The 26393-nt window shown below is 34.1% G+C and overlaps 1 protein-coding gene across 2 annotated transcripts in view; it reads left to right on the top strand.

The window, feature by feature from the left end:
- The first annotated feature begins 1067 nt into the window (after positions 1–1067).
- Positions 1068–26393, top strand: part of LOC106077250 (mitogen-activated protein kinase kinase kinase 20-like) — a 33364-nt gene continuing 8038 nt past the window's right edge. The window contains exons 1-17 of one of the 2 annotated variants that reach the window (XM_056018039.1): positions 1068–1099; positions 2803–2992; positions 3133–3220; positions 3468–3566; positions 3715–3780; positions 4154–4182; positions 4666–4749; positions 5764–5817; positions 5903–5989; positions 11402–11531; positions 12100–12151; positions 12945–13080; positions 13571–13615; positions 13774–13804; positions 14329–14465; positions 14984–15049; positions 15641–15730. In XM_056018039.1, the coding sequence (XP_055874014.1) occupies positions 2816–2992; positions 3133–3220; positions 3468–3566; positions 3715–3780; positions 4154–4182; positions 4666–4749; positions 5764–5817; positions 5903–5989; positions 11402–11531; positions 12100–12151; positions 12945–13080; positions 13571–13615; positions 13774–13804; positions 14329–14465; positions 14984–15049; positions 15641–15730 (1371 nt within the window). In that variant the 5' untranslated portion in view covers positions 1068–1099; positions 2803–2815. The other variant, XM_056018038.1, reaches the window with a different exon arrangement.

Genomic DNA, 26393 nt, shown 5'->3' with positions numbered 1-26393 from the left:
TTCACAAACTATGATTTCTCCATAAAAGTAGGACGCCCCCCTCACTCAAAGGGTTTAGGTGGGAAGGGCAGTAGATGTATTCGCCCCTCCAAACCTACCCAATTGGCTAACAGGGGAACGACATATTAAAAAGATCTGTTAAATACCAATAAAATTTGTTAATCATATCGATATTTAATTGATTCTGTAACAAGCTGTGATTTCTACAAATATATTGGACCGCCTCCCCCCACTAGAAATTTGGGGGCGGGGGGGCGGGACTGATGCTGTTGCCATCTCCCCCCCCCCAACCAAATCGGCCAACAAACAAAAGAGGGGGGGGCGAAATAATCTAAAAATTGGTTGAAATAAAAAAAATAGTATATATTATTAACATAACTAATACATTCGTTTACAAATTGTGTGATTTCTTTACTAGCCGTCCCCCCCCCCCCGATTCGCCAGTTGTTAATCAGTGAGTGGTATTTTGCGCTTATATTCTTATCTTATATAATACAGACGTTACTTCAAAAAAGAAGATGATTACGTCCTACGCGTCATGCATTTAGTCATGCATATTAACCAATGACTTAAATTCTGCCAAGTCACTGGTTTTCCTGGCTAGCTCAGGCAACCCATTCCATGCTCTAATAGCACTAGGGAAGAAGGAGCATTTGTACAAATTCGTCCTAGCATATGGGACGAGGAATGTGCCTTTATCTTTGTGTCTTTCAGAGTATAATAATAAGGTTTTTTCGAGTCCGAAAATTAATGAGGAATGCAGTATTTCCCGTGGCTGCGCAGCCCCAGCTGTGAACTACATATTTTGCCACAACCAGGACAAGCATAACCATTGTCCGCCGGTGTTCGATTAAGATTTTTTTTTCGTCGTCTGCACTAATCCATACATTTTATTTTGCGCTTAAATGCTTAAATTATAGACTTATATAGATATGTCTAATACTTGTAGAATTTATAGGTCTGTGATTAGACTTCAAATAAAGTGGCCGGCCGATCCTTTTTTCGTCAAGGAAAGCAACTCTAGTCACAAATTTTTCGGAAATTCCTTTTCATTTCACAAACCGGATGTTTTCTTAAGGCATGTAAACCTCCTAGCTAGGTAGATCTATATAATAATACTAGACTAACTAGATCTAGACTAGAAGTAGATATAGACTAGATCTAGAATCTAGATCTTTTATGTCTTATGATGATTTATTTATATATAATATCAAAAAGATAATATTTATAGATCTAGATCTACTCTCGTAGTTATTCTAGATCTCTGGTACGCGTAGTCTCTCGGTAAGTCGGGTAAGACTTAGACTGACTATGACTAAGTAAGACTAAGTGTCACTTCACTACTTCACTAAGAGTAAGATCATTTATGATTTATTTACTAAATGACTTAGACTTAGTCGTAGTGACACTTAGAGTGACTTAGACTCTTAGTCTTACTCTTAGTTACTAAGACTAAGTTAGTATTCTGAGATTATTCTCTCATTCTGACTTGAGAATAATAATTCAATAATCAGGGAATCACAAAATCACAGTCTCTACACTTCTACAGTAGTCAAGTAGACTACAGAGAGAGAGTCTATACTACATACACACAGTCTAGTCACCTAGTCTACTGACAGACTAGTCAGACTCAGAGACTGAGAGTGTAACCGATTCAGTTAGAATCTAGACTGAGACTCAGAGACTGAGAGTGTAACCGATTCAGTTAGAATCTAGACTGAGACTAAGAATACAGTTTATAGTCACTTATAGTGAATAGTCACTATAGTGGTATAAAGTTTATACAGCAATACTGTACTGTGTACATCTCAACTGTACATTCACTTGATTCAGTACATCTAAAAATATAACACAGATATCTAGATCTATAATGAATATTAATTTGATGAATCTATATAACTATATTCTCTATAATAAATTAAATAATAATATAAATATGATAGATAAATAAATTATTGTATTATAATTATTATAAACAAGTTGAAGTAGATCTTGTCACCTTAAGCCTTAGATTCTAGATCTACTACGTATCATGTAGAGTCTAAACAATATATCTTGCTTTTACTTTAAGAAATCAAAGTCAAAGAAGAGGGTTTTGTGGAAAGCTCTTTACCTTGGTTTATATAGACCTGCAGTGCCCAAGAACAATGAGCTCTGATAATAAAGTCTTGAAATTTTAGTTGCTAAACTGGAAGCAGTTGCATAATAAATATATTATATAATAATTCATAATTTCATTTATATAATAAGAAGCATAATGTAGGTTCAATGTACTTTAAGAACATTTAAAATGTGAAAAACTAGGTTTTAAAAGCAATATAATCTAGTAAGTTTCTGATAGTAAGTATTTATTTTCTCTTAGCATGTATTGAAGCATATAGTCTCTCTGAGAATATAAAGGACAAGCATCATTTTGTTCAATAAGCTTTCAGACTTTCTAATTATTATAATTAGCTGGTACTGTTTAAATATATCTTTATTCTTGGCTATACTATAAGCATGTATGTAGCCTGAGTAAATAAAAAAATGTCAACTTTTGGGGTGGTTCGTGTAATCTACTGACCAGTTTCCCCCATTCCTCTCTGTTTAAAGTCATCCTTACCTCAGTTATAGTCCATTAAATTTTGAAACAGCAACCATCCAGGCTGAGAAGGATTTATCTCTTCACCCCCTGTCCTATCTGAATGCTCCTCAATGGCTTCAACCATTACTGCTCATGTCTTTTTATTGTTAAAACAATATATTGTATTATATTTTTGAGTTTTAATTGCTTTAAATATATTCTACCCTTTTTTCTCATAGGATACTCTACAAAATGGATGTGAAAAAAGGCACATCTCTTGGAACAGGAGCGCTGCTAGAAATCTCATTTAATGACTTGTGTTTTTATGAGCGATGTGGAGGGGGAACCTTTGGCAGTGTTTATCGAGCTCTATGGCAGTCTCAGAATATGATAGTAGCTGTCAAGAGACTTCTGGTTCTAGAAAAAGAGGCATGTAATTTTTAAATTATATTATGCTGTAGCAGTTTTAGATGAGATTTCCTACAAATAAAACAAACCCATGCAAAAAAATGTCCTTTCAAAAGTTTTGACAAATGGCATTTTCAGTTGCTTCCTGTTTCTTTTCACAGGCTCAAGTTCTCAGTTTTCTGAGTCATAGAAATATAATAAAATTTTATGGGGCTGTTGTGCAAGATCCAAATTACTGTCTTGTTACAGGTAGACCACTTACTGATTATTTTTAAGTAGAATTTGTTAAATCTTTTTTTTTCTTTCATATGTTTTAATATTATAAACTGTCATAATATTTTAATATTAAATTTGTCATTAATAACTGTGTCAAGGCTACAGTTAATAGTCTTGAAGTAAATCATCAAGGTTAATAATAAAATTTCATAATCTTGATGTAATTGATGATTTGAACTTATGAATATATTTGTCTCTAATTTGGAATTCTGCTCTACAGAGTTTGCACCCAATGATTCATTGTACTCATATTTACGCAATGCAAACAACACATTAGACTTTGCACAAATAGTCAAATGGGCCATTGAAATTGCACAAGGCTAGTAAATATAAATATATATATATATATATGTTTTATATAATAAATAATGTTATTTTAATTTACTATACTAAAGGACATGTCTTTTATGTTATATTTTTTTAATACAAAGATTGTTTTAACTCATTTCCTAATTAAAAAATTTCAGGTATGAACTATTTACACTATGAAGCTCCTGTGAAAGTCATACACAGAGACCTTAAATCTAAAAATGGTAAATAATTTTTTTTTACTATATTATATATCCTTTTATATAAGGATATAGAATTTTTCTGTATAAGTATTCAATAGAGCTATATTTCTTAGGCACCCGAAGGAGTCTAATTTAGATGAATTATATTGATCTGTTAACTGTTATAAACATTTGAGAACCTTTTTCTTATTAAAATAATTTCTACTTTGAAGAATCTAGTCTCAGATGTCTCAGTATGACATAGTATGTTATATATTTATTCATCTTAGCTCACAGCCGCTCAGGTGATTTAGGCTTTTTGCAACTTTAAGCGCATGTGACAGTACAAGTTAAATAATTAGAAAAACTTTTTTTTCTTTTGCTGAGTGCATTATTGTCATTTTTATATTTTCAGTTGTCCTTTCTGAGGATTGGACATGTAAGGTAACAAATTTTTTATTATTTTTTCCTAAGTATTACTGCACATTATTTAGTAAATTGCTAAACTCTTAATAGGAGACATGGTGGCAGAGTGTTAAAGCGCTTGGTTTCTGAACTGAGGGGTCCCGGGTTTGAATCTTGGTGACGACTGGGATTTTTAATTTCAGGATTTTAAGGGCACCACTGAGTACTCCAACTCTAATGGGTACCTGAGGTTAGTTGGGAAAGTAAAGCAGTTGGTCATTGTGCTGGCCACATGACACCCTTCTTAACATCATGACCTTTACATCATCTGCTCTATAGATCGCAAGGTCTGAAAAGGGAACTTTACTAAACTCTTAAAAGTACATTTAAACATTGACTTAAATTTTGACAGTGTTAGTATATACAAAAATTTCATATTAGCCTTTATGTGTAAGTGAATGAACACTTGTCCATTGATCTCTGCTCTGTTAGCAATACTCTGTTCATTGTTCTTTATTTTAGCTCTGTGATTTTGGAGCCTCTCGTTTTATTGGAAGCACTACAAAAATGTCTCTAGCAGGCACTTTTCCTTGGATGGCCCCAGAAGTAAGTTCCATGATTAGCAGACTTTTCACCCTATACCACATTGACCTCTTCTCTGTAAGAATGGCAACAATCGCATATAAATATTTCTTTTTTTTAAATTTAGGGGAGAAAAAAAAAGAATTGATTAAAGAGACAAAAAAAAAAAAAAAAAGATTTTTCTTTTTGTTCTAAAAAATCATTAGCATTGTAAACATCTTTGAAGTTGCTACAGTATCTTGGTACTCATATTTATATTTACAAGCCATTTATTTCATTTTGTTATATCTAAAAATATTCAATTCAAAATACTGAATAAAAAGATAATCGTCTTGAGTACTAAGATAAAATAAGGCTTATCTTCGAGTCCAAAGATTAATGAGGAATGCAGTATTTCCTGTGGCTATGCAGCCCCAGCTGTGACCTACATATTTTGCCACATCCAGGGCAAGCATAACCATTGTCTGCGGTGGTCGATTAAGATTTTCTTTTCACCGTCTGCGCCTGTCCTCTTATACTAAGATACAACTACAAAAAAAAGTTAGCTTTTACAATGTGATCTTTCAAGAACTACCAATTTATATGAGAGTTGTGCAAAGGGTCTAAAAAGTTCTGATATACTTCTGTTTTATGTATCAGAGATATTGAATTTAACAAATATTTTTTATTTTTTATCTCTTCTTTTACATAGTGTTTGTATAGATTAATGAGGAATGCAGTATTTCCTGTGGCTATGCAGCCCCAGCTGTGACCTACATATTTTGCCACATCCAGGGCAAGCATAACCATTGTCTGCGGTGGTCGATTAAGATTTTCTTTTCACCGTCTGCGCCTGTCCTCTTATACTAAGATACAACTACAAAAAAAAGTTAGCTTTTACAATGTGATCTTTCAAGAACTACCAATTTATATGAGAGTTGTGCAAAGGGTCTAAAAAGTTCTGATATACTTCTGTTTTATGTATCAGAGATATTGAATTTAACAAATATTTTTTATTTTTTATCTCTTCTTTTACATAGTGTTTGTATAATCTCACAGGTCATTCAAAGTTTCCCTGTGTCTGAATCTTGTGATACCTGGTCCTATGGTGTGGTAAGTGAAACTTTGACCAACACAAGTGTTTTGGTTTAGAGTTGCTTTTACAATAGAACTAAATCATGTTTGTTGTGTTTAATAGGTACTCTGGGAGCTGCTGACTAAAGAAGTGCCATTTAATGGCATTGAAGGCTTTCAAGTGGCTTGGCTTGTGGTAGAGAAAGGGGAGGTAAGTCTAGAAGTTGAAATATTTCATTTGGAAAAGTTTTAAAGTGTGTTCATAAAAATAAATAAAAACAAGATTACAAAGAGAGTTTGTGTTACACAAACTCAGAGGCGGCCCCCGTCGAAGTCGGATCCCTGTCGGATCTGCATATTCGCAAATAATATTCAAGAAGTGATTTAATTTTGATGTAAAATGTTTTACATGTTTCGGATGTTCCTTCAGAGTTGAAGATAATTACTTCCTAGTCCAAACCTCCCGCAGGACGACGGGGGATGGGAGCGGGCAGGGTTTGAACCCTGGACCATCCATAAATCTGAACGACAGTCTAGCGCGAAAACCGCACGACCAGGCAGCCATCCAATGGTCAAAAGTAATAATGTTTCAAAGATTCATTTGCTGTAAATTTAAATTTAAATTAAATAAAAAAATAGTAGATTAGTTTTAGTATATTAAAACATTACAATATTGATCAAAACGTTTGGAAATGAAAATCTACACTTTTTTTTTACACTTTAAGTTTAGAAATTGAAATTCTACATCTTAATCTAGTCTATTTTAGTCTAAACTAGATCTACAAATTCTAGATATAGACTCTAAAATAATTTTAATTAGAATATAAATCCAGATCTAGATATACTGTAATAAAAATCTAGATCTAGTTTAAAAAATCTAGATTAGATCCAAATCAAGATATCATTCCTTTTTTAAACCCGAGTCACATAACGAGGCTTAATAAACATTACTATACCGAGTTTTTTTTTTCATTTCATTTAAAGAATTCATTCCATATGACGTCAAAGGAAAAAAAAACACTACGTCACACGGCCTAGCTAGAATAAAAATCGCCTTCATCATTACGAGCCATTTATCGAGTGTTCATAGACACTGGTGCACCGAGTGCGTTCTTTAAGCATTTCATTTAAAGAATTCATTCCATATGACGTCAAAGGAAAAAAAAACACTACGTCACACGGCCTAGCTAGAATAAAAATCGCCTTCATCATTACGAGCCATTTATCGAGTGTTCATAGACACTGGTGCACCGAGTGCGTTCTTTTAGCATTTCTTTTAAAGAATTCATTCCATATGACGTCAAAGGAAAAAAAACCACTCCGTCACACGGCTTAGTTAGACTAAAATATGTTTTTATTAATACAAGCAATTTTTCAAGTGTTCATAGACACTGGTGCACCGAGTGCGTTCTTTTAGCATTTCTTTTAAAGAATTCATTCCATATGACGTCAAAGGAAAAAAACCCACTACGTCACACGGCTTAGTTAGACTAAATTATGTTTTTATTAATACAAGCAATTTTTCGAGGGTTAATAGACATTGGTGCACTGAGTGCGTTCTTTTAACATTACATTTAAAGAGTCCATTCATATGACGTCAAAGAAAAAAAATTCCATTACCTCACAATAGGCTAGTACTGGTACCATAAAAAAATGTCTTTATTTACACGAGATATTTAACGAGGGTTCATAGACATTGGTGCACTGAGTTATTTTTTATCTCTTCTTTTACATAGTGTTTGTATAATCTCACAGGTCATTCAAAGTTTCATCATTACGAGCCATTTATCGAGTGTTCATAGACACTGGTGCACCGAGTGCGTTCTTTAAGCATTTCATTTAAAGAATTCATTCCATATGACGTCAAAGGAAAAAAAAACACTACGTCACACGGCCTAGCTAGAATAAAAATCGCCTTCATCATTACGAGCCATTTATCGAGTGTTCATAGACACTGGTGCACCGAGTGCGTTCTTTTAGCATTTCTTTTAAAGAATTCATTCCATATGACGTCAAAGGAAAAAAAAACACTACGTCACACGGCTTAGTTAGACTAAAATATGTTTTTATTAATACAAGCAATTTTTCGAGTGTTCATAGACACTGGTGCACCGAGTGCGTTCTTTTAGCATTTCTTTTAAAGAATTCATTCCATATGACGTCAAAGGAAAAAAACCCACTACGTCACACGGCTTAGTTAGACTAAATTATGTTTTTATTAATACAAGCAATTTTTCGAGGGTTAATAGACATTGGTGCACTGAGTGCGTTCTTTTAACATTACATTTAAAGAGTCCATTCATATGACGTCAAAGAAAAAAAATTCCATTACCTCACAATAGGCTAGTACTGGTACCATAAAAAAATGTCTTTATTTACACGAGATATTTAACGAGGGTTCATAGACATTGGTGCACTGAGTTCTAATAGAATTTATTTAAAAAGGATCAAAGCCGCATTGTTTTTGCGTTTTGTCTGTCAGTCGGTCTGTCCGTCATCTTGATATAAAAAAAACAACAACTAAAAGTTATTAAAAATTGATTAACCTTTATTCTACGTTTCAAAACATCGCAATAATTTTTAGGTATGAACACAATTGAAAAGTTTATATAATAGATTGTTCCGGATGTTTGTATAAATAGTAAAAGAAAAAGAGAATTTCAGATAAATGAAATACCGTTAATTAAATTTTTTGGATGGTCTTGTATAAAAATTAGTTGTACTACAGCCATGTGGAGAGATTTTCATACCTTCCTTTGGTGTTTGGATTCTGTTTTCCTTAAAAATCGGAACATAATATTAACGATAATTAGATTTTTTTATGTTTTAGGTAGAAAGTTAAATGTACTGTAAGAGAGTAGTGAGTTAAAATATTTTTCATAAAAATCCGTAAAAACATTATTTCGTAAATGAGAAGATTATTTGTTTATTAATTAGAAGAGGGAGTTCAAACAATTATTTGGCGTTAGTAGATTTTTAAATAAATTCGGAAATTTCTCTTGACGATTTGTAAGAAACAAAATCCGGAACTTTCTTTATCGATTACAAAACTTCTATGTTATGTTTTAGCAAAAAAATTAAATGTCTAAAAAGTAATTTTCAGTAATCAATTCTAGTAAATTACTTTTTTTTAAAGCCCTGAACAACCTATTGTCGATATTTTTAAAATTTGTTTTAAGATGAAAATACGGAACAATTTGATATTGATAACCAAATTATAGTGACGCATTGTCAAATAATATAAGTATAATATTAGTAAATTATGCGATTTCAAACAATCATTTGGCATAATTCATGTTTTATAAAACAATATCCGGAACATTTTTACACTTAATGAAATATAAGTCAGTATAGAGATTTTGATTTAGCATTAATATGCTATTTACATAAAAAAACGGAACAACATATTATTGATAATGTGTTTTTGCAACGTTTAAGCATGGAAATTGAATGTGATATAAATTAGAAGAGCAAACAAACATTTGTTGGGGTTGATTAGTTTTGCACAAAAAAATCCGGAACAATCAATTTTTAGATACTTAACACTATTGAGATGTTACGGGAGGAACATTAAAGTGTAAATCAGATTTTCAATAGCTTTTAGAGTTCTAGTTTTTTTTAATCTAATCGTGACGGACAGACCGACCAACAGACAAAACGCACAAAAATAATCTTCTTTTATTCGGAAGGGGGCACTAAAGAAAAAATAAATAAAATTTGATTTTTTAAAAAATTTAAGGAATTGGTTTAGCACCGGGTCATGTAGCGACGCTACGCTACTGCACGAAAATCACTGCATAAAAAGTCCATTAAAAATATGTGCGTGATATTTACATACAAAATGCATTATTAGCCTTTATAAACAAACAGAAATGTTTTCTTTTAATTTTAGCAGCTAGTTGACCAGAAAAAACATCTTTAACTATTATTTATATTTGTTGTAAACATTTCCTGTACATTTTAAAAATATATTTGACTTAGTGATACTGAAAATACACATACTTTGTCCATCTTTGTTAGCATATTGTAACATTGCCTCCCTTACATTTACGTAATTGTTTTAGAATTGGTGTATTTTTATGAAAAAATCGCTTGCATAATTAATTTTATAAATTAAACGGTTTGCTTTTAGAAAACCAAAAGTAGCCGTTGCACCTAAACTTTTCAAGCCGCATTTAATGATGAAATAATATTTTTCATATCTCTTCTAGTTTTCGAGATCTGAGTGTGACAGACGGACATTTTGCACAAACCTAATAGCGGCTTTTTCCCCTTACGGGGGCCGCTAAAAAAAAAACTTAAAAAAAAAAAGTGTTATTTAAGTTAGAAATTATTTTTTTTTCTCGTAACTTAAAGATGCACTTTTTAAAATCACCATCACCTAAGTGGGTGGGGAAAAAAAGTACAGAAAAAAACATCTACATCTTAAGGTGCTAATTAAATACTTGACATAAGCCATCTAAGACTTGTCATCATTTTTGAAACAGAAATCCTTATATTGCTGACTAGATGCTGACATCAATTAGCCATGGGAAGGAAGTAGTAGGTCTGGATCTTTTCATAATAGTTTATTAACTAATCATTTTCTAGTAGAAAAGTGCCAGTTTATGACAGACTAACACAAACTTCAGAGGACAATAACTAACATTTACAATTCCTTTGAAACCTGAGGCTGTACATTATTCTTTAGGATGTGTTATTGTTGCTTTTTTATTTGATAGTTTAGCCCAAATTTGAATATTTTTGGGTTAATTTCTTTCTTAAAACTCTGTATTAGCAGTGTAGAAGTTTTATTTACAAAAGTCTAAATCCATTGCGAATTATTTACATTTCAGTGTGACGACCAACTAAGTAAATAGGCCTACAACTTGCTTAATAATAATATTGATTTTTTACCTAAATCCACACATTACTTTGGGTACCTGCCAAACTAACTTCCAGCTATAAAAACATTTTAATAAGTAGTGTATGTGGCTTTGGGTTTTTAAATGATTTTTTTTTTCTATTATCTTGACTTGTGCTCATTAAATTAAAACAAAACTTAAATATGAATTAGTAATTACTAAAAAATAAATTTACCTTTATAAAGATATGAGGAATAATAAAGAGATTTTATTTCATATTTATTTTCCAAAACTAATAATACATAACCAAATGGTGGATTACATTACTTTGTCAGATTTTAGATTTCTTTTGACTGATTCTCAGGTAATAGCAATCATACCAAAAGCACTTATATAACTCAATATCATCAGTAAAACTGAAGCATTACATTTTGTTTTTAAGGCTACCTTCAGATGTAGCTTCTGAGTGTTTTTTTTTTTTTTTTTTTTAGTGTCGACAAAGTTATTTAGCTTTAATAATTTCTTTCAGAATGAACTATAATTTTTTTTTTTACTGCAGCTTTCTGGAAAAATTGTCAAATTTTGTCTTAAAAAGTTATGTCTTTACATTATATCACTAACTCAAATAACTTTGTTGCATATTTGGCTAAATACATGACACAAAACACATTGATTCGATCTGAAATGTTGAAGTTGTATGCTGATTAACAAACACTTGATTCTGTCTGCAGGCTCTTTTCAGGCTATAACATTTCATTCAACTTATTTCATTGTTCCAGAGACTCATGATTCCCAGCTCTTGTCCACCGAGCTTTAGAAAAATGATGGAACAATGTTGGCTGTTGGAACCAAAGCTGAGACCAACATTTGCACAGATCTTGTCAAGACTTAAGGCCATGTCTGAAGATGGTAAACTACAGACACCATACACAGACTAAATAGTTTTAAAAAATTCACTTGAAATGAAAGTAAATGTACTGTACTTCTTTATAAGTGAACTCTTTCATTCCCTCCCTTGTGCTATTAATACTAGATATTATATTATTTAATAACAACTTTTAACAAATTGTTGGTTTTTCTCATTAACATATTAGGTTTTCGGCATGTTGAAAGGTAATTTGAAAGTGTATCTCAATCTTTTATTGAAGGTGATCTTGTGTGTGTGTGTAGGGGGGGGGGGACAAAGAGAATGAGTTCTGACTAACAGACATTCCCTCTCCCCTAACCTGACTTAAAAAAAAGGGTGAAGATAATTAAACAACTAAATGACTCAACTTCATTATTTCATTATTTTTTCTGGTCAGTTATTGGAACTCTTTTAACATGGGGGCAATTTTATTGCATTAAATTTGTATGGATAGTGTCTTGAAAATACCCAATGTTTCATTGATATATTTTTTTTTTAAACTTTTTCAACCCCTAAAAAAAGTTTTCAATAGTAGTCTTGATGTTATTTTTTTTTCTTTTTTTTTCTTAGAATCCCTTCCTGATCTGACCAATTCCTTCCTCCATCAAAAGAGAGTTTGGCAGTAAGTTTTTTTTAGTTAGCTTTTATAACTAAATTAGTTTTATGCAAAAAGCAGTCCACCATTTTCCTAGAAGTGCCAGTTCTTGTTGCTCCTTCACAAAATTCGCTGATGATGCGGCTCTTCTTGCCCTGCTCTCAGAGAGCTCAGACGTAAATGAGTATTTCAAAGAAATAGAACACATTGAAAAATATCCCCTGGCAATCAAATCATTAAATAAGAACAATCTGGTATAAACTTTGTCACATGTAAATTATGAGTGAGTCTGGTGTGAATGTACACTTTGGTTTCTTATAGTTATAGTGTTTTTTGTTTGGTGTAATGCACAAATTGTAAGACAAATTTCCTTACGGATAATAAAGATTATTATTATTATTATTATTATTTAGACTATACAAATGTATTTCTATATTTTCTAAAAAGTCAGTTTTCTCTGGTAGTTATAATAGTAATGTTTTTGTTATATTTTTCTCACCACACAGCATTCACTTGAAGAAACTCGAACTCATCAGATTTTGTATTATAATCAATTTGTGGCACTATGGTTCATATCTAGGAAAATCATTTTTTATTTGTAAATGAAAAAAACTTTTTCATACTAAAAGAATTTACCTTATATTCTAAGGTATCATCTCTAGCAACCAAACAAAAAAAAAACCCTTTTTACTCCTGCTCATAATATCACAATATCCAGCTCCATTTATTTGTTAGCCTTAATGTATCTTTAAATGTAACTATATTTAAAACATTCAGACTACATTAGCATAATGTCTAAATGTGTTTCACCCTAATACAGAAAGGAGATTCAAGCCACGCTGGAGAGACTGAAAAGGGCTGAGAAAGATATCTGTAACAAAGAGCAGGAGCTGAAGGAAAGAGAACTCCAGTTAAAGGAAAGAGAAAGATCTCTTATACAACAGTTTAATATTGTGGTTAGTCTCCCTTGTATTTGTGAGTTGTAACCAACAGAAATATAAAGAGTATTATATATTTAATCTTAATTGTGTTTTTTTTTATTGACATTTTATAGATCTAGAGACGCAAGAAAGCTTTTTTTCAATTAGTAATATATATTATCCAACTTTTAAATGTAAAATCTACATGAAGTGTTTAAAAAAAAACTTTGCTTTGAACGTATATTTTGTGTGCAATCAAAAGTTGTATGCTTTTATAATGTATTGTTATGTTTAATGCACTATTGGAAGACAAATTTCCTCAAGGATAATAAAGATTATTATTGTTTTATTACAATGATTTTTTGTAATTGCCATGTAGTGTATCTCACTACAGACCTCATTTATTATATTATGTAGTGTTAAAGTGTTGTTTTTTTTCTAGCTGCCAACATTGTTCAAGTACTTTTTAAAAATTGATTCTCTGATGTTAGGATTACATTTATTGCTCTATATTTCCATTCCGCAGAAACTTGAAGACTATGATGTAAACACTTGGAGGGATGTTGATGTGGTAAGTGTCTCTTTGTCCCAGTGCAAAAAAAAACAACAACTTTTCAATTAACTTTTTTGAAAAACAAACAAACAAAAAACAAATAAATTCAATAGAATTATATAAAAAATATCACAATTTTTAATTCCTTATAATTTCATCTCTTTTCCAATATGTAGTATCAGTGGGTAATGCAGTTCAGAGCTTCAGGTATGGTAGTTGCTTCCTTTTATTTATACTTTTATAATTTAAAATTTATTGCTGCAACTTTATTAAGCATAATACTTTAACCTTAACTTATGCAATGATCATTATTATATATGCGCTATTGATTGTAATTTTAACATGAATCTACAAGATTAATAATGCTTACTTAATTTATGCTTTTGATGTAATTTTATTTGTAATATTCTGATTATTTAAAAAATGATACATATTTTGATATGAATATTTAAAAATATGAAAGGAGTACCTTTAGAAGTATAACTACTTCTGAAAGTTATTATCAATTGATCAATCTCTCTGTTTCCATGTAAAAAAAAATACTACAATGTTCATCCTTGTTGTACTAAGAATACAAGCAGAACTGTCTTGTGTTTTCACCTGTCCTGCATTTAGTATAAAGGAAGATAGGATTATGGTTATTCGTTCATTCATCAACTCCATATCCACACATGAAGGTTGAAAAACCAAACTCTCTTTGATATCTTTGTTTTTATTTGCTATACTTCAAGGCAACACAGCAGACCTAGCCCAGTATGCTGACCTGTTTCTTCAGAATCATATAAATGGGAGAAGGCTACTGCGAATGGTTGAGAAAGATTTAAGAGAAATGGGAATCTCAAGTGTAGGGCATGTCATGGACTTTCAGGCAAGTTTTAAAGGTGTATTTTAATGGATTACAGCTTTTTTTTTTCATCTTGTTATGTGTGTTCTTTATTTTGCCAATTGTTGCCCATCATTTGTTTTGCCAATTGTTGTCCATCATTTGGTTTGATAATTAGTGCCCATCATTGTTATTGAGTCTTGTTACGATTTTTTACAAAGAGTTGGGTGATCTTTGGCGTTACGTAATATCCTAACATTTCCTTATCACCATTTTTTTTTTTAATAGAAGTATTATTTTTATTTTACTTTTTGTCTGTTTCATGTGAGTATTGTGTATTGTATGTCATTGTATACAAATCCATCTATCATCTGTTTATTTATTTCAAATTTATTTTTTTCTTAACATGTAGAACTAAAAAAAAGTTACAATAAATTAAATGTCTTTTTTTTTGTATGACTTATAAAGTATGGCTTTGGAAACTCTTATTAATATAATTAAAAAAAACTATATAGTCAGGTTTTTAAATATCTAATTGTTAAGTCTTTTACTATGTTTTTCAGCTGGAAATCGACACATTAAAAACGCACAACTTTCGGTTGTTAAATTTTCCTCCATTAACAAAACAGGTAAGAAGATAATACAAACTTTGAGACTTGCTTGTGTTAGACCTTGATTGGTGTACCTTGAAAGCTCTGAGCATATTGTTATGTGCCATACAAACCACACTACAAAGTAATGGAATCAAAGACGATGCTTAATTACAAAGTAAAATTTCTAAATTACTGTTCATTTTTGTCCTCCTTTCAGTCCTCCTGTGGGTGGCACGATGGCAAGTGAGTCCATCCAACTCTAATGGGTACCTGACTTTAGTTGGGGAAAGTAAAGGTGGTTGGTTGTTGTGCTGGCCACATGACACCCTGCTTGTTAATCATTGACCAAAGAAACAGATGACTTTAACATCATCTGCCCTATAGATCGTTAGGTCTGAAAGGGGAGCTTAACTTACTTTACTTTAGGTCTCCCTTGGGCTTACAGTTGTTTTGTAACCCTCGCCATTGCTCAAAGGGTCTAATAATCTATATAAAGAAAAGTTTTGTTTACCTAAATGAAATATTATTATTTGTATTTTCTTGTTCTTGAAATGTCAGCAGCTCTAAAAGTTTTCTTTTTAAACATAAACATTATTTTTTATTATTCTTTTTTTTTTCTCTTAACAGGCAGACCAGACAGCTAACTTGTTACCCAGGGAGTCTGTGACTATAACTTTAATCATTGGACATCATTTGAGGAAAGGACAAACATTAGAAGTGAGTTTGTTTTATCTTAATTCAGGTTCAAAGGTCAGTCAAACTTTTTTCACCTGTTCTGAAGGGGAAACTCCTAATGGACTATTTTTTACTGATTGCTTATATCAAATCACTCCATCCCTCTGGTCAAAATCTTGACACATTATTTGTCCCACTTCCCATTCTCAGATCAAGTTAAAACTTAACACAATTATTCATTGTCAATGACAACACATGAATCAATAACAAAATTAATCAATTAGTCATAATTAATACTTTTGTTTTATGTCATATGGAAAATTTTCTAAATGAATGGCAGGCAACTTGTGACAATAATCACAATATAGAGAATTAGGTTGTTCCTTAAAAATTTTAAACTAACAGTAGACTAATAAAACCTTCTATTTTTATAAGTACTTGAATAGCTCAGTGACAAAACATGTCTGCTTTCTATCATGAAGGCTTGAATTGGAATTCAGGCTTGAGCAATTTTCTTATTTATCATTTTTTTAAAATGGCTTTTGAAAAGGTGTCTTGGAAAGCTTCTCCATATATCCCATTCAACCAATTAATTAAAATATTTCCAATTGCAGAAATTGTTATTGTTAGTCTATATCTATTAATTATAACATGATTGATTCAAAATAATTGATGCAATTTCACTAATATAATTAAGCTTTTCAAAAAAGTTTATTTATTTTACTTTTATATTATTTATTTTTATTTTCATTGTCAGTACATAACACACTCACATAAAACAAACAGTGCTGCTCTTGAATGTTTCTACAGCCTTTTGTTTTAGCAATATTGTCACATTTTTTTGTACGTTAGCTTATAAGAGAATACATATAACTTGGTATAAGATGGATAACTTGTGGTCTGATTCTCTGATTGGGAATGAATTTTTGCAAGTTTTTTTTTTTTTTTTTTTGGCACAAGCCTGTTTGATGTTGGTGTAGCATTTATGCAGTGTTAGACTCTGCCTCCTGAGGGCTAGGAATTTTACTGGATGTTGTTTGGTTACGTGAAGTCTGTGGATTTGTGATTGTTGTCATTAGTATTTGGGTGTTGCTCTTATCCAGCATGATGAAAAAGTAAAAAAAAATGTTCAATAAAATATTTGTATGTCATCAATAACAAGACCCAAACTCAGTTGGCCACTACTAAATCTTTAGTGGGACACAAATTTATTTGAAACATATAATGTTTGAGTTGTATTATTCTTTATTGACCTGTGATTCAAGTCATACACAGAAAGATAATGTGGAGTTACGGGCCTTCTTTTCCCAGTAATCTATTATCACCTTAAGAAACAACAACTCAAGGACTGATTATTCTAAACGCGCATCTTCAGTCAATAGTGAATTGTTCTATGCTCCTTTGGCAGCTATGGTAACGTCACAAGAAACTCTGAATTTGTTTTGGTTAGTGATAAAGAAAGATTGATCATTTTACCTTGTAAATGTTTCCATAATGTTCTTGTAGCAATTAATGGAAGGGGGAGGGGATGGGAGGAGACTGAATTGTGTAGCACTATTTCAGGCTTTTAGCTTTCTCAATGCCCTATGATCCTATCACTTGTCTGGACCAGTTGGAAAGGGGTGGGGGGGGTGGAGAAGGGGCTATCTGAGTGATCATTTTTTAAATGTATTTATAAAAAAAGGTGAGCGACCTGAATTCAAACTCGAGGAGCTGCTAATGAAAAGAGTTATTTACAAACAAAAAAGGGGACTAATACAACTCATAACACCTTATCAGTCAAGTAAAACTTATTTCCCTTGTTTGAAATACCAAGCAAAATAATTAATTACCAATTGTTAATTAACACATTGGTTAATTTTTTAAAATTGTTTCTTGTGTTGGCAGGTAAAAGAAATAATTGTGCTAAATTTCATCTTGATCCAAGATTGGGTGTTGGAAAATTTTTTACCAGACAGACTGAGTGAGTTGATATAAGCTTTGTAAAAAAACAAACACTGTTTCTTATGTTATCTCCTATCCTGCAATTCTGTCTTTGGCTAGAAAACTAAAATTAGTGTGTGTGTGTTCTTTTGACCTTTCTATCTGGCCATGAAATCTATAATTCAAAACACAGACTTCCCTCCTCCTCTCTCTGACCCCACCCACCCCCCAAAGATCCAACCCAAACCCAGCTTTTAACCTTCTAATTAACCAAAAAAGCTGTCATTGTATTGTATTCTGTTCGTCTGCTGGGGAGAATCTCTCACTTGCTGAACCGTGGCAACAGGCAGGCGATAACAGGGCGAACTCTTCTGTTTTAATTCGCACCCCAGTAGGAAACTAGTATCGTCTGCTGTTTACAACAGGGTTGAATCTAGATTCCCCGGTGTACGGTTACTTTTTTTGTGGCATGAAATTATACCCCGTTGCAATGACATCCTTTTTTTTTTTTATCTTTAAATAAAACCATTCAATTATTTTTCATTGTTAACATTACAGATTTAAGCATTTGTGTTAAGAACATAAATATATAGACACGTGAAACCCTTGACTCGTTTATTCAGATCAGATATAAAACGAAATTGTTTGCCTATATATTTATAGACCGATGGAGTCTTATATGTAATCCACATTTTCTGTCCAATTATAAGTTGGAGCTTCGGCTTCCAGAAGTTCCAGTGGTGACGTCTTTACGACTATGATCTCCACACATCATGCAGACAATAGACCAAACTTCCTTTCTGTTTCTATCATTAGGAATTATACTTTCACTTGCTTCAGTTTCTAGGTCGATACGTTTTGAAATAGCTTGCTATCTACAAGCTAATTCTCTCCCCTTATCCTGACCAGGGACAGGAAGTAAGCGTCAGGGACAAATCACGAGTGGATTTTTGTAAAGGCGGGATACACTTTTTAGACCAAAAGAAATCGCTGAAGACGACGGATAACCTTATGACACTTAAAGAAAAAGAAATCGACCGTCGGCAGACAATGGTTTTGTCTGCTTTGGATGTGGCAGAATATGTAGATCACAGCTAGGACTGCTTAGCCACTTGAAATACTGCACTACTCTTTCATTTTCGGCTTGTAGACAAACCTTTTGTATTTATGATTTAGATGTAAACACTAACATCTATGTTTAGTTGAAAGTCAAACTTAATTTTCCTTCGCTCTTTTTTTCTATTCCCCATGAAAGTCTAGTCCATATTCTACTCAGATCTACCCATCGCGCCATTTCGGCGCCACCATTGTAGATTATCTGATGTATGCATGACGTGGGAAGGTCACCGTCTACAAGGTTTAAAGACTAGCTCTGGCAGAAGACAAGCTGCAGGCCCAGAGACCTGTCTGTTTAGAGGCGTTGGTAAAAATAAGGACTGGCAGAAATTTCTGAAACACGCGAACTCAAATATATGAACTTACATCCTGACGCCCCTCCACACAAACTCAGTCCATGTTCATTTCTGAACAAAGGAAGCCATTCTCAGTGTCACACCTATTCTGTGAATCATTTCACTAGGGGAAAAAATTGGAATGGAAGGTTAGACGATAAGCGCCATCTTGCGGACTTTTTCCCCCCCTGCTATCCTCGCTGGCAGTCTCGCTGTCGTCTGAGCCTCTGTCTCATCTGCCTGATCCAGTTGAGATAGAGGGCGTACATCTAGAGGGCGTACATCTAGGAGCACTCATCTCCTTTATCTTCTCCTCCTCCGCTCCCCCAGCCCAACTGCGTCGGTTGATGAAAGCTCGAAGACAATTCGTTTCAAACAGCCCGGTGCATCAGTGCCAGAGATCAAGGCAGTCTACTGAGAAGACGATAATTCTGAGAGACATAGAACTGAGACGGGGGGGGGGGGGGGGGAGATCGGGTGCAGGCGAAACTACTAAGTCTAATCATTGTGGGCTTTTGTTATTTCTCTGATATCCCACATAGTTATTTATTTTTTGTTGGTTTTTGTTGGTTTTTGTCAGTCTGCACTTTATGTTAGTCGTTATTGTAGGCTCTATCGAGGAGATTAAAGGAGGAGACACGATCTAAGGAGAGGTAAAGGTTCAGGGAGGAAGAAAACGTCTTGGAGATGGGAACGGTATAAAGAGAAGGTAAATGTCCAGGGTTGGGGTTAAAGGTCTAGAGAGAAGGTAAAGGTCTAGAGAGAAGGTAAAGGTCCATGGTTGGGTTAAAGGTCTAGAGAGAAACCAAAGATCTAGGGAGGAGGCAAAGGTCTAGAGAGAAGGTAAATGTCCAGGGTTTGGTTAAAGGTCTAGAGAAAAGGTAAAGGTCTAGAGAGAAGGTAAAGGTTCAGGGAGGAAGCAATCGTCTAGAGAGAAAGGAATGGTCTAAAGAGAAGGTAAATGTCCATGGAGTGGGGTAAAGGTCTAGAGAGAAAACAAAGGTCTAGAGAGAGGAAATGGTCTAGAGAGAGGAAAATGTCTAGAAAGAAGGCAGCGGTCTAGTGAGAATGCAAAGTTTCAGGCAAGCGGCAAAGTTCTAGGGAAGAGGCAAAAGTCGTAGGCTAGATATCATCCCGAGATTGTTTGGGAACGACTGAAGATGTCTGCCAACGGTGATGTCAGCGAAAGACAAACACAAACGTCTGGGAGAAAGCGTCCCCTAGTTTGAGTTCGTACCATCAGACTTGACTGTCAGATTTGTTCTCGTTCTGTAATTAAAGCCACCCAGACGCGATGGGTTTGGGAGGGGGGGGGGTAGGTGGAGCAGCTTTGGAGTTTGAGAAAATATCAAGATTGGACTCGATAGCCGTCATCCACCACCACCGCCACCACCCCCCTGGGCCAGTTCACATTTTGCTTGGGTTTGACAGCTGTTGAGATGAAACGTTTTCTACCCTCATATTTGTTCCCACTTAATGATGTTCCTATATTTTCCAGTGTTTGCTACATCTATATACCAAGTGTGATCACATACTCATTTTGAGGCTTGTAAAAAATATTTACACTGGTCATATAGTCTACACTCCTTCAGTGGCCAATATTCATACACGCATATGATATGATTTGTTTCATTGACAATTTTGTGTACTTTTATAGTTAGGCGTTGTTTTTTTTTAACTAAGTTTTTAATACTTGAATAAATTATGATAGAGATCAACTATATTTGAGGGGAACATTGTAATAAAGATTTTCTCGAGTCCGAAGAGTGAGTGCTACATTTCATGTGGATACTTAGTCCCAGCTGCGACCTACATATTTTGCCACATGCAGCGCAGACATAACGAAGCTATGTCAATGCATATAACATAAGATTAAATTATTCAAATACAGTATAACATTAGGTTTAGTGAATAACATAACATTAGATTCACATAAAATTAGGTTTAGTGAATAGCATAATATTAGATTCACATAACATTACGTTTAGTGAATAACATATTTTTGGCGGCGACGGAGGCTTACATTTTTTTTCCTTTACCAAATTATTGTGTTGATCTGTACAAGCAGTAGATCGATTCAAATTGTGAGACATCCTTACTGGTACATATCCTTTGTGGCTGTTTATCATCATATGTGAGATTTATTTGGTTTAAAATAACTGTTGGATATTAGAAATAAAATGTAGGCTATCAAAAAAAAAAAAAGGATTTGTCAAAAGTATTTCATCCGCAGACTGCACTTGTCTCCTGGAGTTCTGTTTCTTTGATAAGATGGAGTCGTGCTTAGAACTGAAGGCAAATGTTTGATTTATGTCATAAAGACACGTAAGTTCTCATGGCGAAGGTTTGATTTATGTCATAAAAACTCGAGGTGGTCGTAATCTACTTCAGACACATGAGATATGTGATGAATACATTGTCCAGAGTAGGACGTGAGACTTAGTTTTGGAAAACCAGAAGCTCACTACAGTGACCAAAATGGAAGTCTACAAGGCATGCGTTATAAGTACACTGCTGTATGGCAGTGAATCATGGACCACCTACGCAAAGCAAGAGAGAAAACTAAACTCATTCCATTTGCGATGTCTCCGTAGGGTCTTGAAAATCACATGGAAAGAAAAAGTGTGCAATACTGAGATCCTTGTGCGAACAGGTATTCCCAGCATGGTCAGTGAAAGAACATGGGTCTCGGCTCAGGAAGAAAAACGTACAAGACGAAAAATGGCCAGCTCCTCTACAACCGAAGCAAAAGCCACCTTAACCTACAATATTTGTGGACTGGAGTGTCTCTCCAAAATAGGGCTCCACAGCCACATGAGGAAGTGTGGAGATGAACCATAGTCGTTCTACGACTGAAGGAGGCCAACCAGTTTCAGTTGCAGCTCTGTCTGCGTACTTAACACATTGGCCGCTAATGGATTTTTTTTTTTTTAGAAACGACGAATATTGTTCAATCTGAACACGATCATCATCAGTTGGTCCAGAATGAACTCCTTGCCACATAGATTTTGTTGCTGAATAATTCATCGAAACTACAGAGGCTCGGTTCTACTTGACTTCTATTAGCTGTTGCTTTCAACCATACTTGTGGCACCATCAGAAGTCACTCTCACAAATTTCTCCAAGGGAAAAAGATTCTCTGTGATGGTTGAGACTTCTTTGACAGTGCTTCGCCACTGGTGGTCCCATGCGTGCTCCTAATAGCTACCTCTTTTCTGATTTCAAAACTGTTGTTTTTGTCGCGACTAAATACCAAAATTTTGAGAGGTATCAGATATGTCAGTTGACACGTTATTGGCAACAGAAAATCGCCTTACGGCCGACTCATTGTTCTCTCTTTTTGGTAAATATTCTCTTCAGTTCTCCACTCTAGGTGTAATCTAACAATCACGTCTCAAACCAAGAATGCCGACTTATTTATTAATGAGTTTGGTTTCATAAAGCTGTTGAATGTTATCTTCATCAAGAGCCTCTCTTTGTTTATAGATAAATACGTTGGCTTACTGACGGTACCAATCCATTTATCCTACCTAGGGAAAGATATTTTTAAGACTTTTTTTTTTGTACAAGTGGATTTTCTACACTCTGTGCCGATGTTTCGGCGGGCCGGATAGAACCACGTCACGCGCCGGATGGGTCCGCGGGCCGTATTTTGGGCATCACTGGTATAGCCCTTCAGATCCAAGAAGATTATATTTTGAAAAAATTATGACTGTCAAATCTGATTTTTCCCTGTGTGGCCAATTAAGCAGTATTTTAAAGTAGTATTTTCCCCCCTAAAGATATGCACAAACTGTCAAATTTCTGGGAACGTTGTTAAAGACGTTTTGTTTTTTTAAAGATGCGTGTCCAGGTTTTTTTGAACCCATGACAAATGCGCAAGATGATAAAAAGAATTGTAATGATGAATTTGAGAACACAAATGTCTGAGGTTCCTTTTTAAATGTCTGAGGTTTCTTTTAAAATCGATATTACCACCTAAGTTTAATACTAGTTACTTAAGCTGGACTGGAGTCAAAAGATTTCCCTAAGTAATTCGATAGTTGGATTTATATGTTTAATGTGGACAGTGTAGTACAGCGGTTCTCAACCTTTTTAGCTCGGCGACCCACTAATACGATTCTCCACCAGGCGGCGACCCCCCAACCATAATTTGTTTCGGCCTTAGGCCTAAGTAGGCCCTAAATGTGATTTAGCTAACGTTATAAAATCATAATCAAATTTTTAATTTATGATTTATTTAAGCATTATGTCATTGTATACAAAATTGTGCTTAAATTACTAAAAATAAATTACTGTTATAACTTTCTTTTATTTACTTTTCTATTGGATGTTTATTAAATTCATGTTGCATAATTAAGTCACAATTTGAAATGTATTACTAGGCATGTAAAACGTTAAGCCTGCAGTCGTTGATACAGTAAACTATATTGCTACAAAAATATTACTGCAACAGTGTTTGCAAACAAGCCAACATTATTACGAATGTTGAGAGTGTTTCTGATTCACCAGCTCAGCAATTCTAGGAACAGACTTTGCAAGATCACAACGAATGTCATTTTCAGCATCAGTCTATCATTCAGTCTATTTCTGAATTTAGACTTGATAGCTAGCAAACTGGAGAAACAAGTTTCGCAAAGATATGTTGTTGGAAATGGAAGAAGAAGGCACAAAGAGATAGAACGGGAGATGTCAGCAAGCACTTGATTCAGAATGGACCTCATTCACCAATCGTAAACAAACAACATTTAGTCACGTGATCTTATTGATAAAACAATGGAAAAAACTGTCACGTGACAACCATCGTGAATTAAACATGAGATGGTAAATTATATAGAAGAGATAAAGCACCACGTGGCTAAATGTTGTTTGTTTACGATTGGTGAATGAGGTCCATTGTGGAACTAACATTAAAAATAAATACTTTTCAGCTGCATCGCTATTGATCTAATGCTGGTGGCTTTTTTTTTTTTTTTTTTTGTTGCTAATGCTATAAATCCTAAAGTAAGTTTCAATGACTTTTGGTGACTCATTCAGAAACAGACGTTAAAATAAAAACTGACATCTAAGCATACTCGAAGCACAATCTGTGCAGACACCACGCATTTTTTTTCCACGAGATCTTATAGTTTTCCCAAACTGAGCCTACTTTTTAAACTTTACAACGTGCTTTAGAGGTTGTTTCGAGAGGTTTTTAAAATAGAAACTCGTCTTGAAAATCACGTAAACCAGTCATTGTGAACAGTTGTCAACGTCTGTGAATTCATAAAGCTGGATGCTAAATATTGGAAGCGGAGAAGATATCATTGCCTGAATTACTTGATCGAAAATATCAGCAGAACTATGCTCAATTGGAAATGTGTCATTAGATAAGAAAATTGCATTAAATTTAGTGACGAATTCGGCTCCATTCAGAACTCCAACAATGTCTTTGACAGCTGGAAATGGTGTGAGATTTGATAGATCTGTCAATGCTGAGAGCCACCAAACAAGAAGTGATAACGGCTGCTGTTTTGATGATGAGTTTAGATTTTTTTGACTCCGTGAGTTATAAAACGAAACTACCGGATGTCCTCTTTACAAAAGCTTAGACGTCTCAGTTTGCTCTGACTTCATAAAACCAGGCCGCAAAAAATCTTCGTTATATTTTGTTTTTCTAACATTCTTTGGTTTAAGATCCATGTACATGGGATGTTGAGTCATGAATAGTTTCCCTTCAATAACATGGGCTAGAAAACAATTACGTATTAACAGTTTCCACTAATAGTTTCAAGACGAGCTCAAATCTTCACCATTGAAATAATGTTTGATTCCGCCTTGGAGTTCAGCAAAGCGGTTTGAAAAAAGAAGTAGCTACCAATGGAAAAATATGTCTACCTTCAAGCAATGATATTACACTCTCTAAAAGTGCCCTCTGTATCGTCTGGTAATAAGTTCGGGTCTTTAAATATGTCTTTCCCCCCCCCCCCCCCCATTTTTATTTCATTTAATAGACGCTTCACAATCGTTTAATGAGTTATCGCATATAGACGTAATCTGAGTAACACCCCTTTACTTTATACTTTAGATTGTAATTGTATACCATCAATGGTACAAATGTCTTTGTTTCAATTTGTAGGAAATGACCAAAAAAATAATTTCAATGTAAAATTAAAGAAAAACTTAAATTTCCGATGGTCTTAGGCGACCCCTGGCAAATGGTCATTCGACCCCCAAAGGGGTCGCGATCCACAGGTTGAGAACCCCTGGTGTAGTAGAAAACGATGTTATTGTATAGGTCAGTGCAAGATTGAGCACTATACCAACACACAACTACACAGCCTTGCCCCTCCTCCCCGTACTTTTCAACTTATTTGGGTCAGTTGTCCAGATTGTGTAGGACTCCTATGAGCCAATTTAACAATTTCTTACGAACATTAACGATTGTGAGCGCACACCATTGTCATGTACTGCATTGGGGGGTCTGGCTTTAGCACTCTCTCAGTTTAACGTGTATACAATTCTAGTGGCAGAAGAAGGACTGTGCTTTTTAAAAACGTCCTCCCCTCTTTATGTACATTCATAGGATCAGGGTGCTGGCTGATGGCCCTAATATTAGATTAGTTCAGGTATGCTTTTGTGGTGTGTGGGATGATGAATGTGTACCCTCCAGCCGTAATGACATTCATAAATTGCTTTGATTATTATCGTTTCTACTTATCTCTACCTTCATCAAAGCTGGCACCGAGAGTCTTCCGTACCGCACACCCCCCGCCCCTGCACGTTATCGCCAGGATGAGGTGTGAGGGTGGATTTGAGCGGCTCTGGTCTAGCTCACTGTCATTGTGTGCATCACTTTCACCATCTCTCTCTCTCTTCACTTTCCTTTTACTATCTCCCTACCTCTTTATCTGTCTCTTCTTTCATCATCTCTCTCTCTCTTCACTTTCCTTTTACTATCTCCCTATCTCTTTATCTGTCTCTTCTTTCACCATCTCTCTCTCTCTTCACTTTCCTTTTACTATCTCCCTATCTCTTTATGTCTCCTCTCCTACATTTCCTTTATATTTTCCTTTTTTTTCTTCACGTCATTGTTTTCACCCTAGCTCCCAGCTTTCTCCTTTCGTTTTAAAAATATGGTCAATCTCCGTAACTGCTTGGACTGGAATTGTTGAAGAGGATGGAGATCGAAACCTTACGATGGGAGAAGACTCCAACTAATAGTGTTTTGAAGAGAACTTAGCCTGTGAAGGACATTGATCACTTTTAGGGAGTTAGGGAATTCATGTTTTTCTTATTTAGAAAGTAAATGTATTTCTGCTCATATGGCGTGTCTGTGACCCGATGTTTTT

This window comes from Biomphalaria glabrata, chromosome 1, assembly GCF_947242115.1.
Source record: "Biomphalaria glabrata chromosome 1, xgBioGlab47.1, whole genome shotgun sequence".
NCBI lineage: Eukaryota > Metazoa > Mollusca > Gastropoda > Planorbidae > Biomphalaria > Biomphalaria glabrata.
The sequence above is the reverse complement of the archived record's forward strand: the minus strand, read 5'-3'. Positions and strand labels throughout refer to the sequence as shown.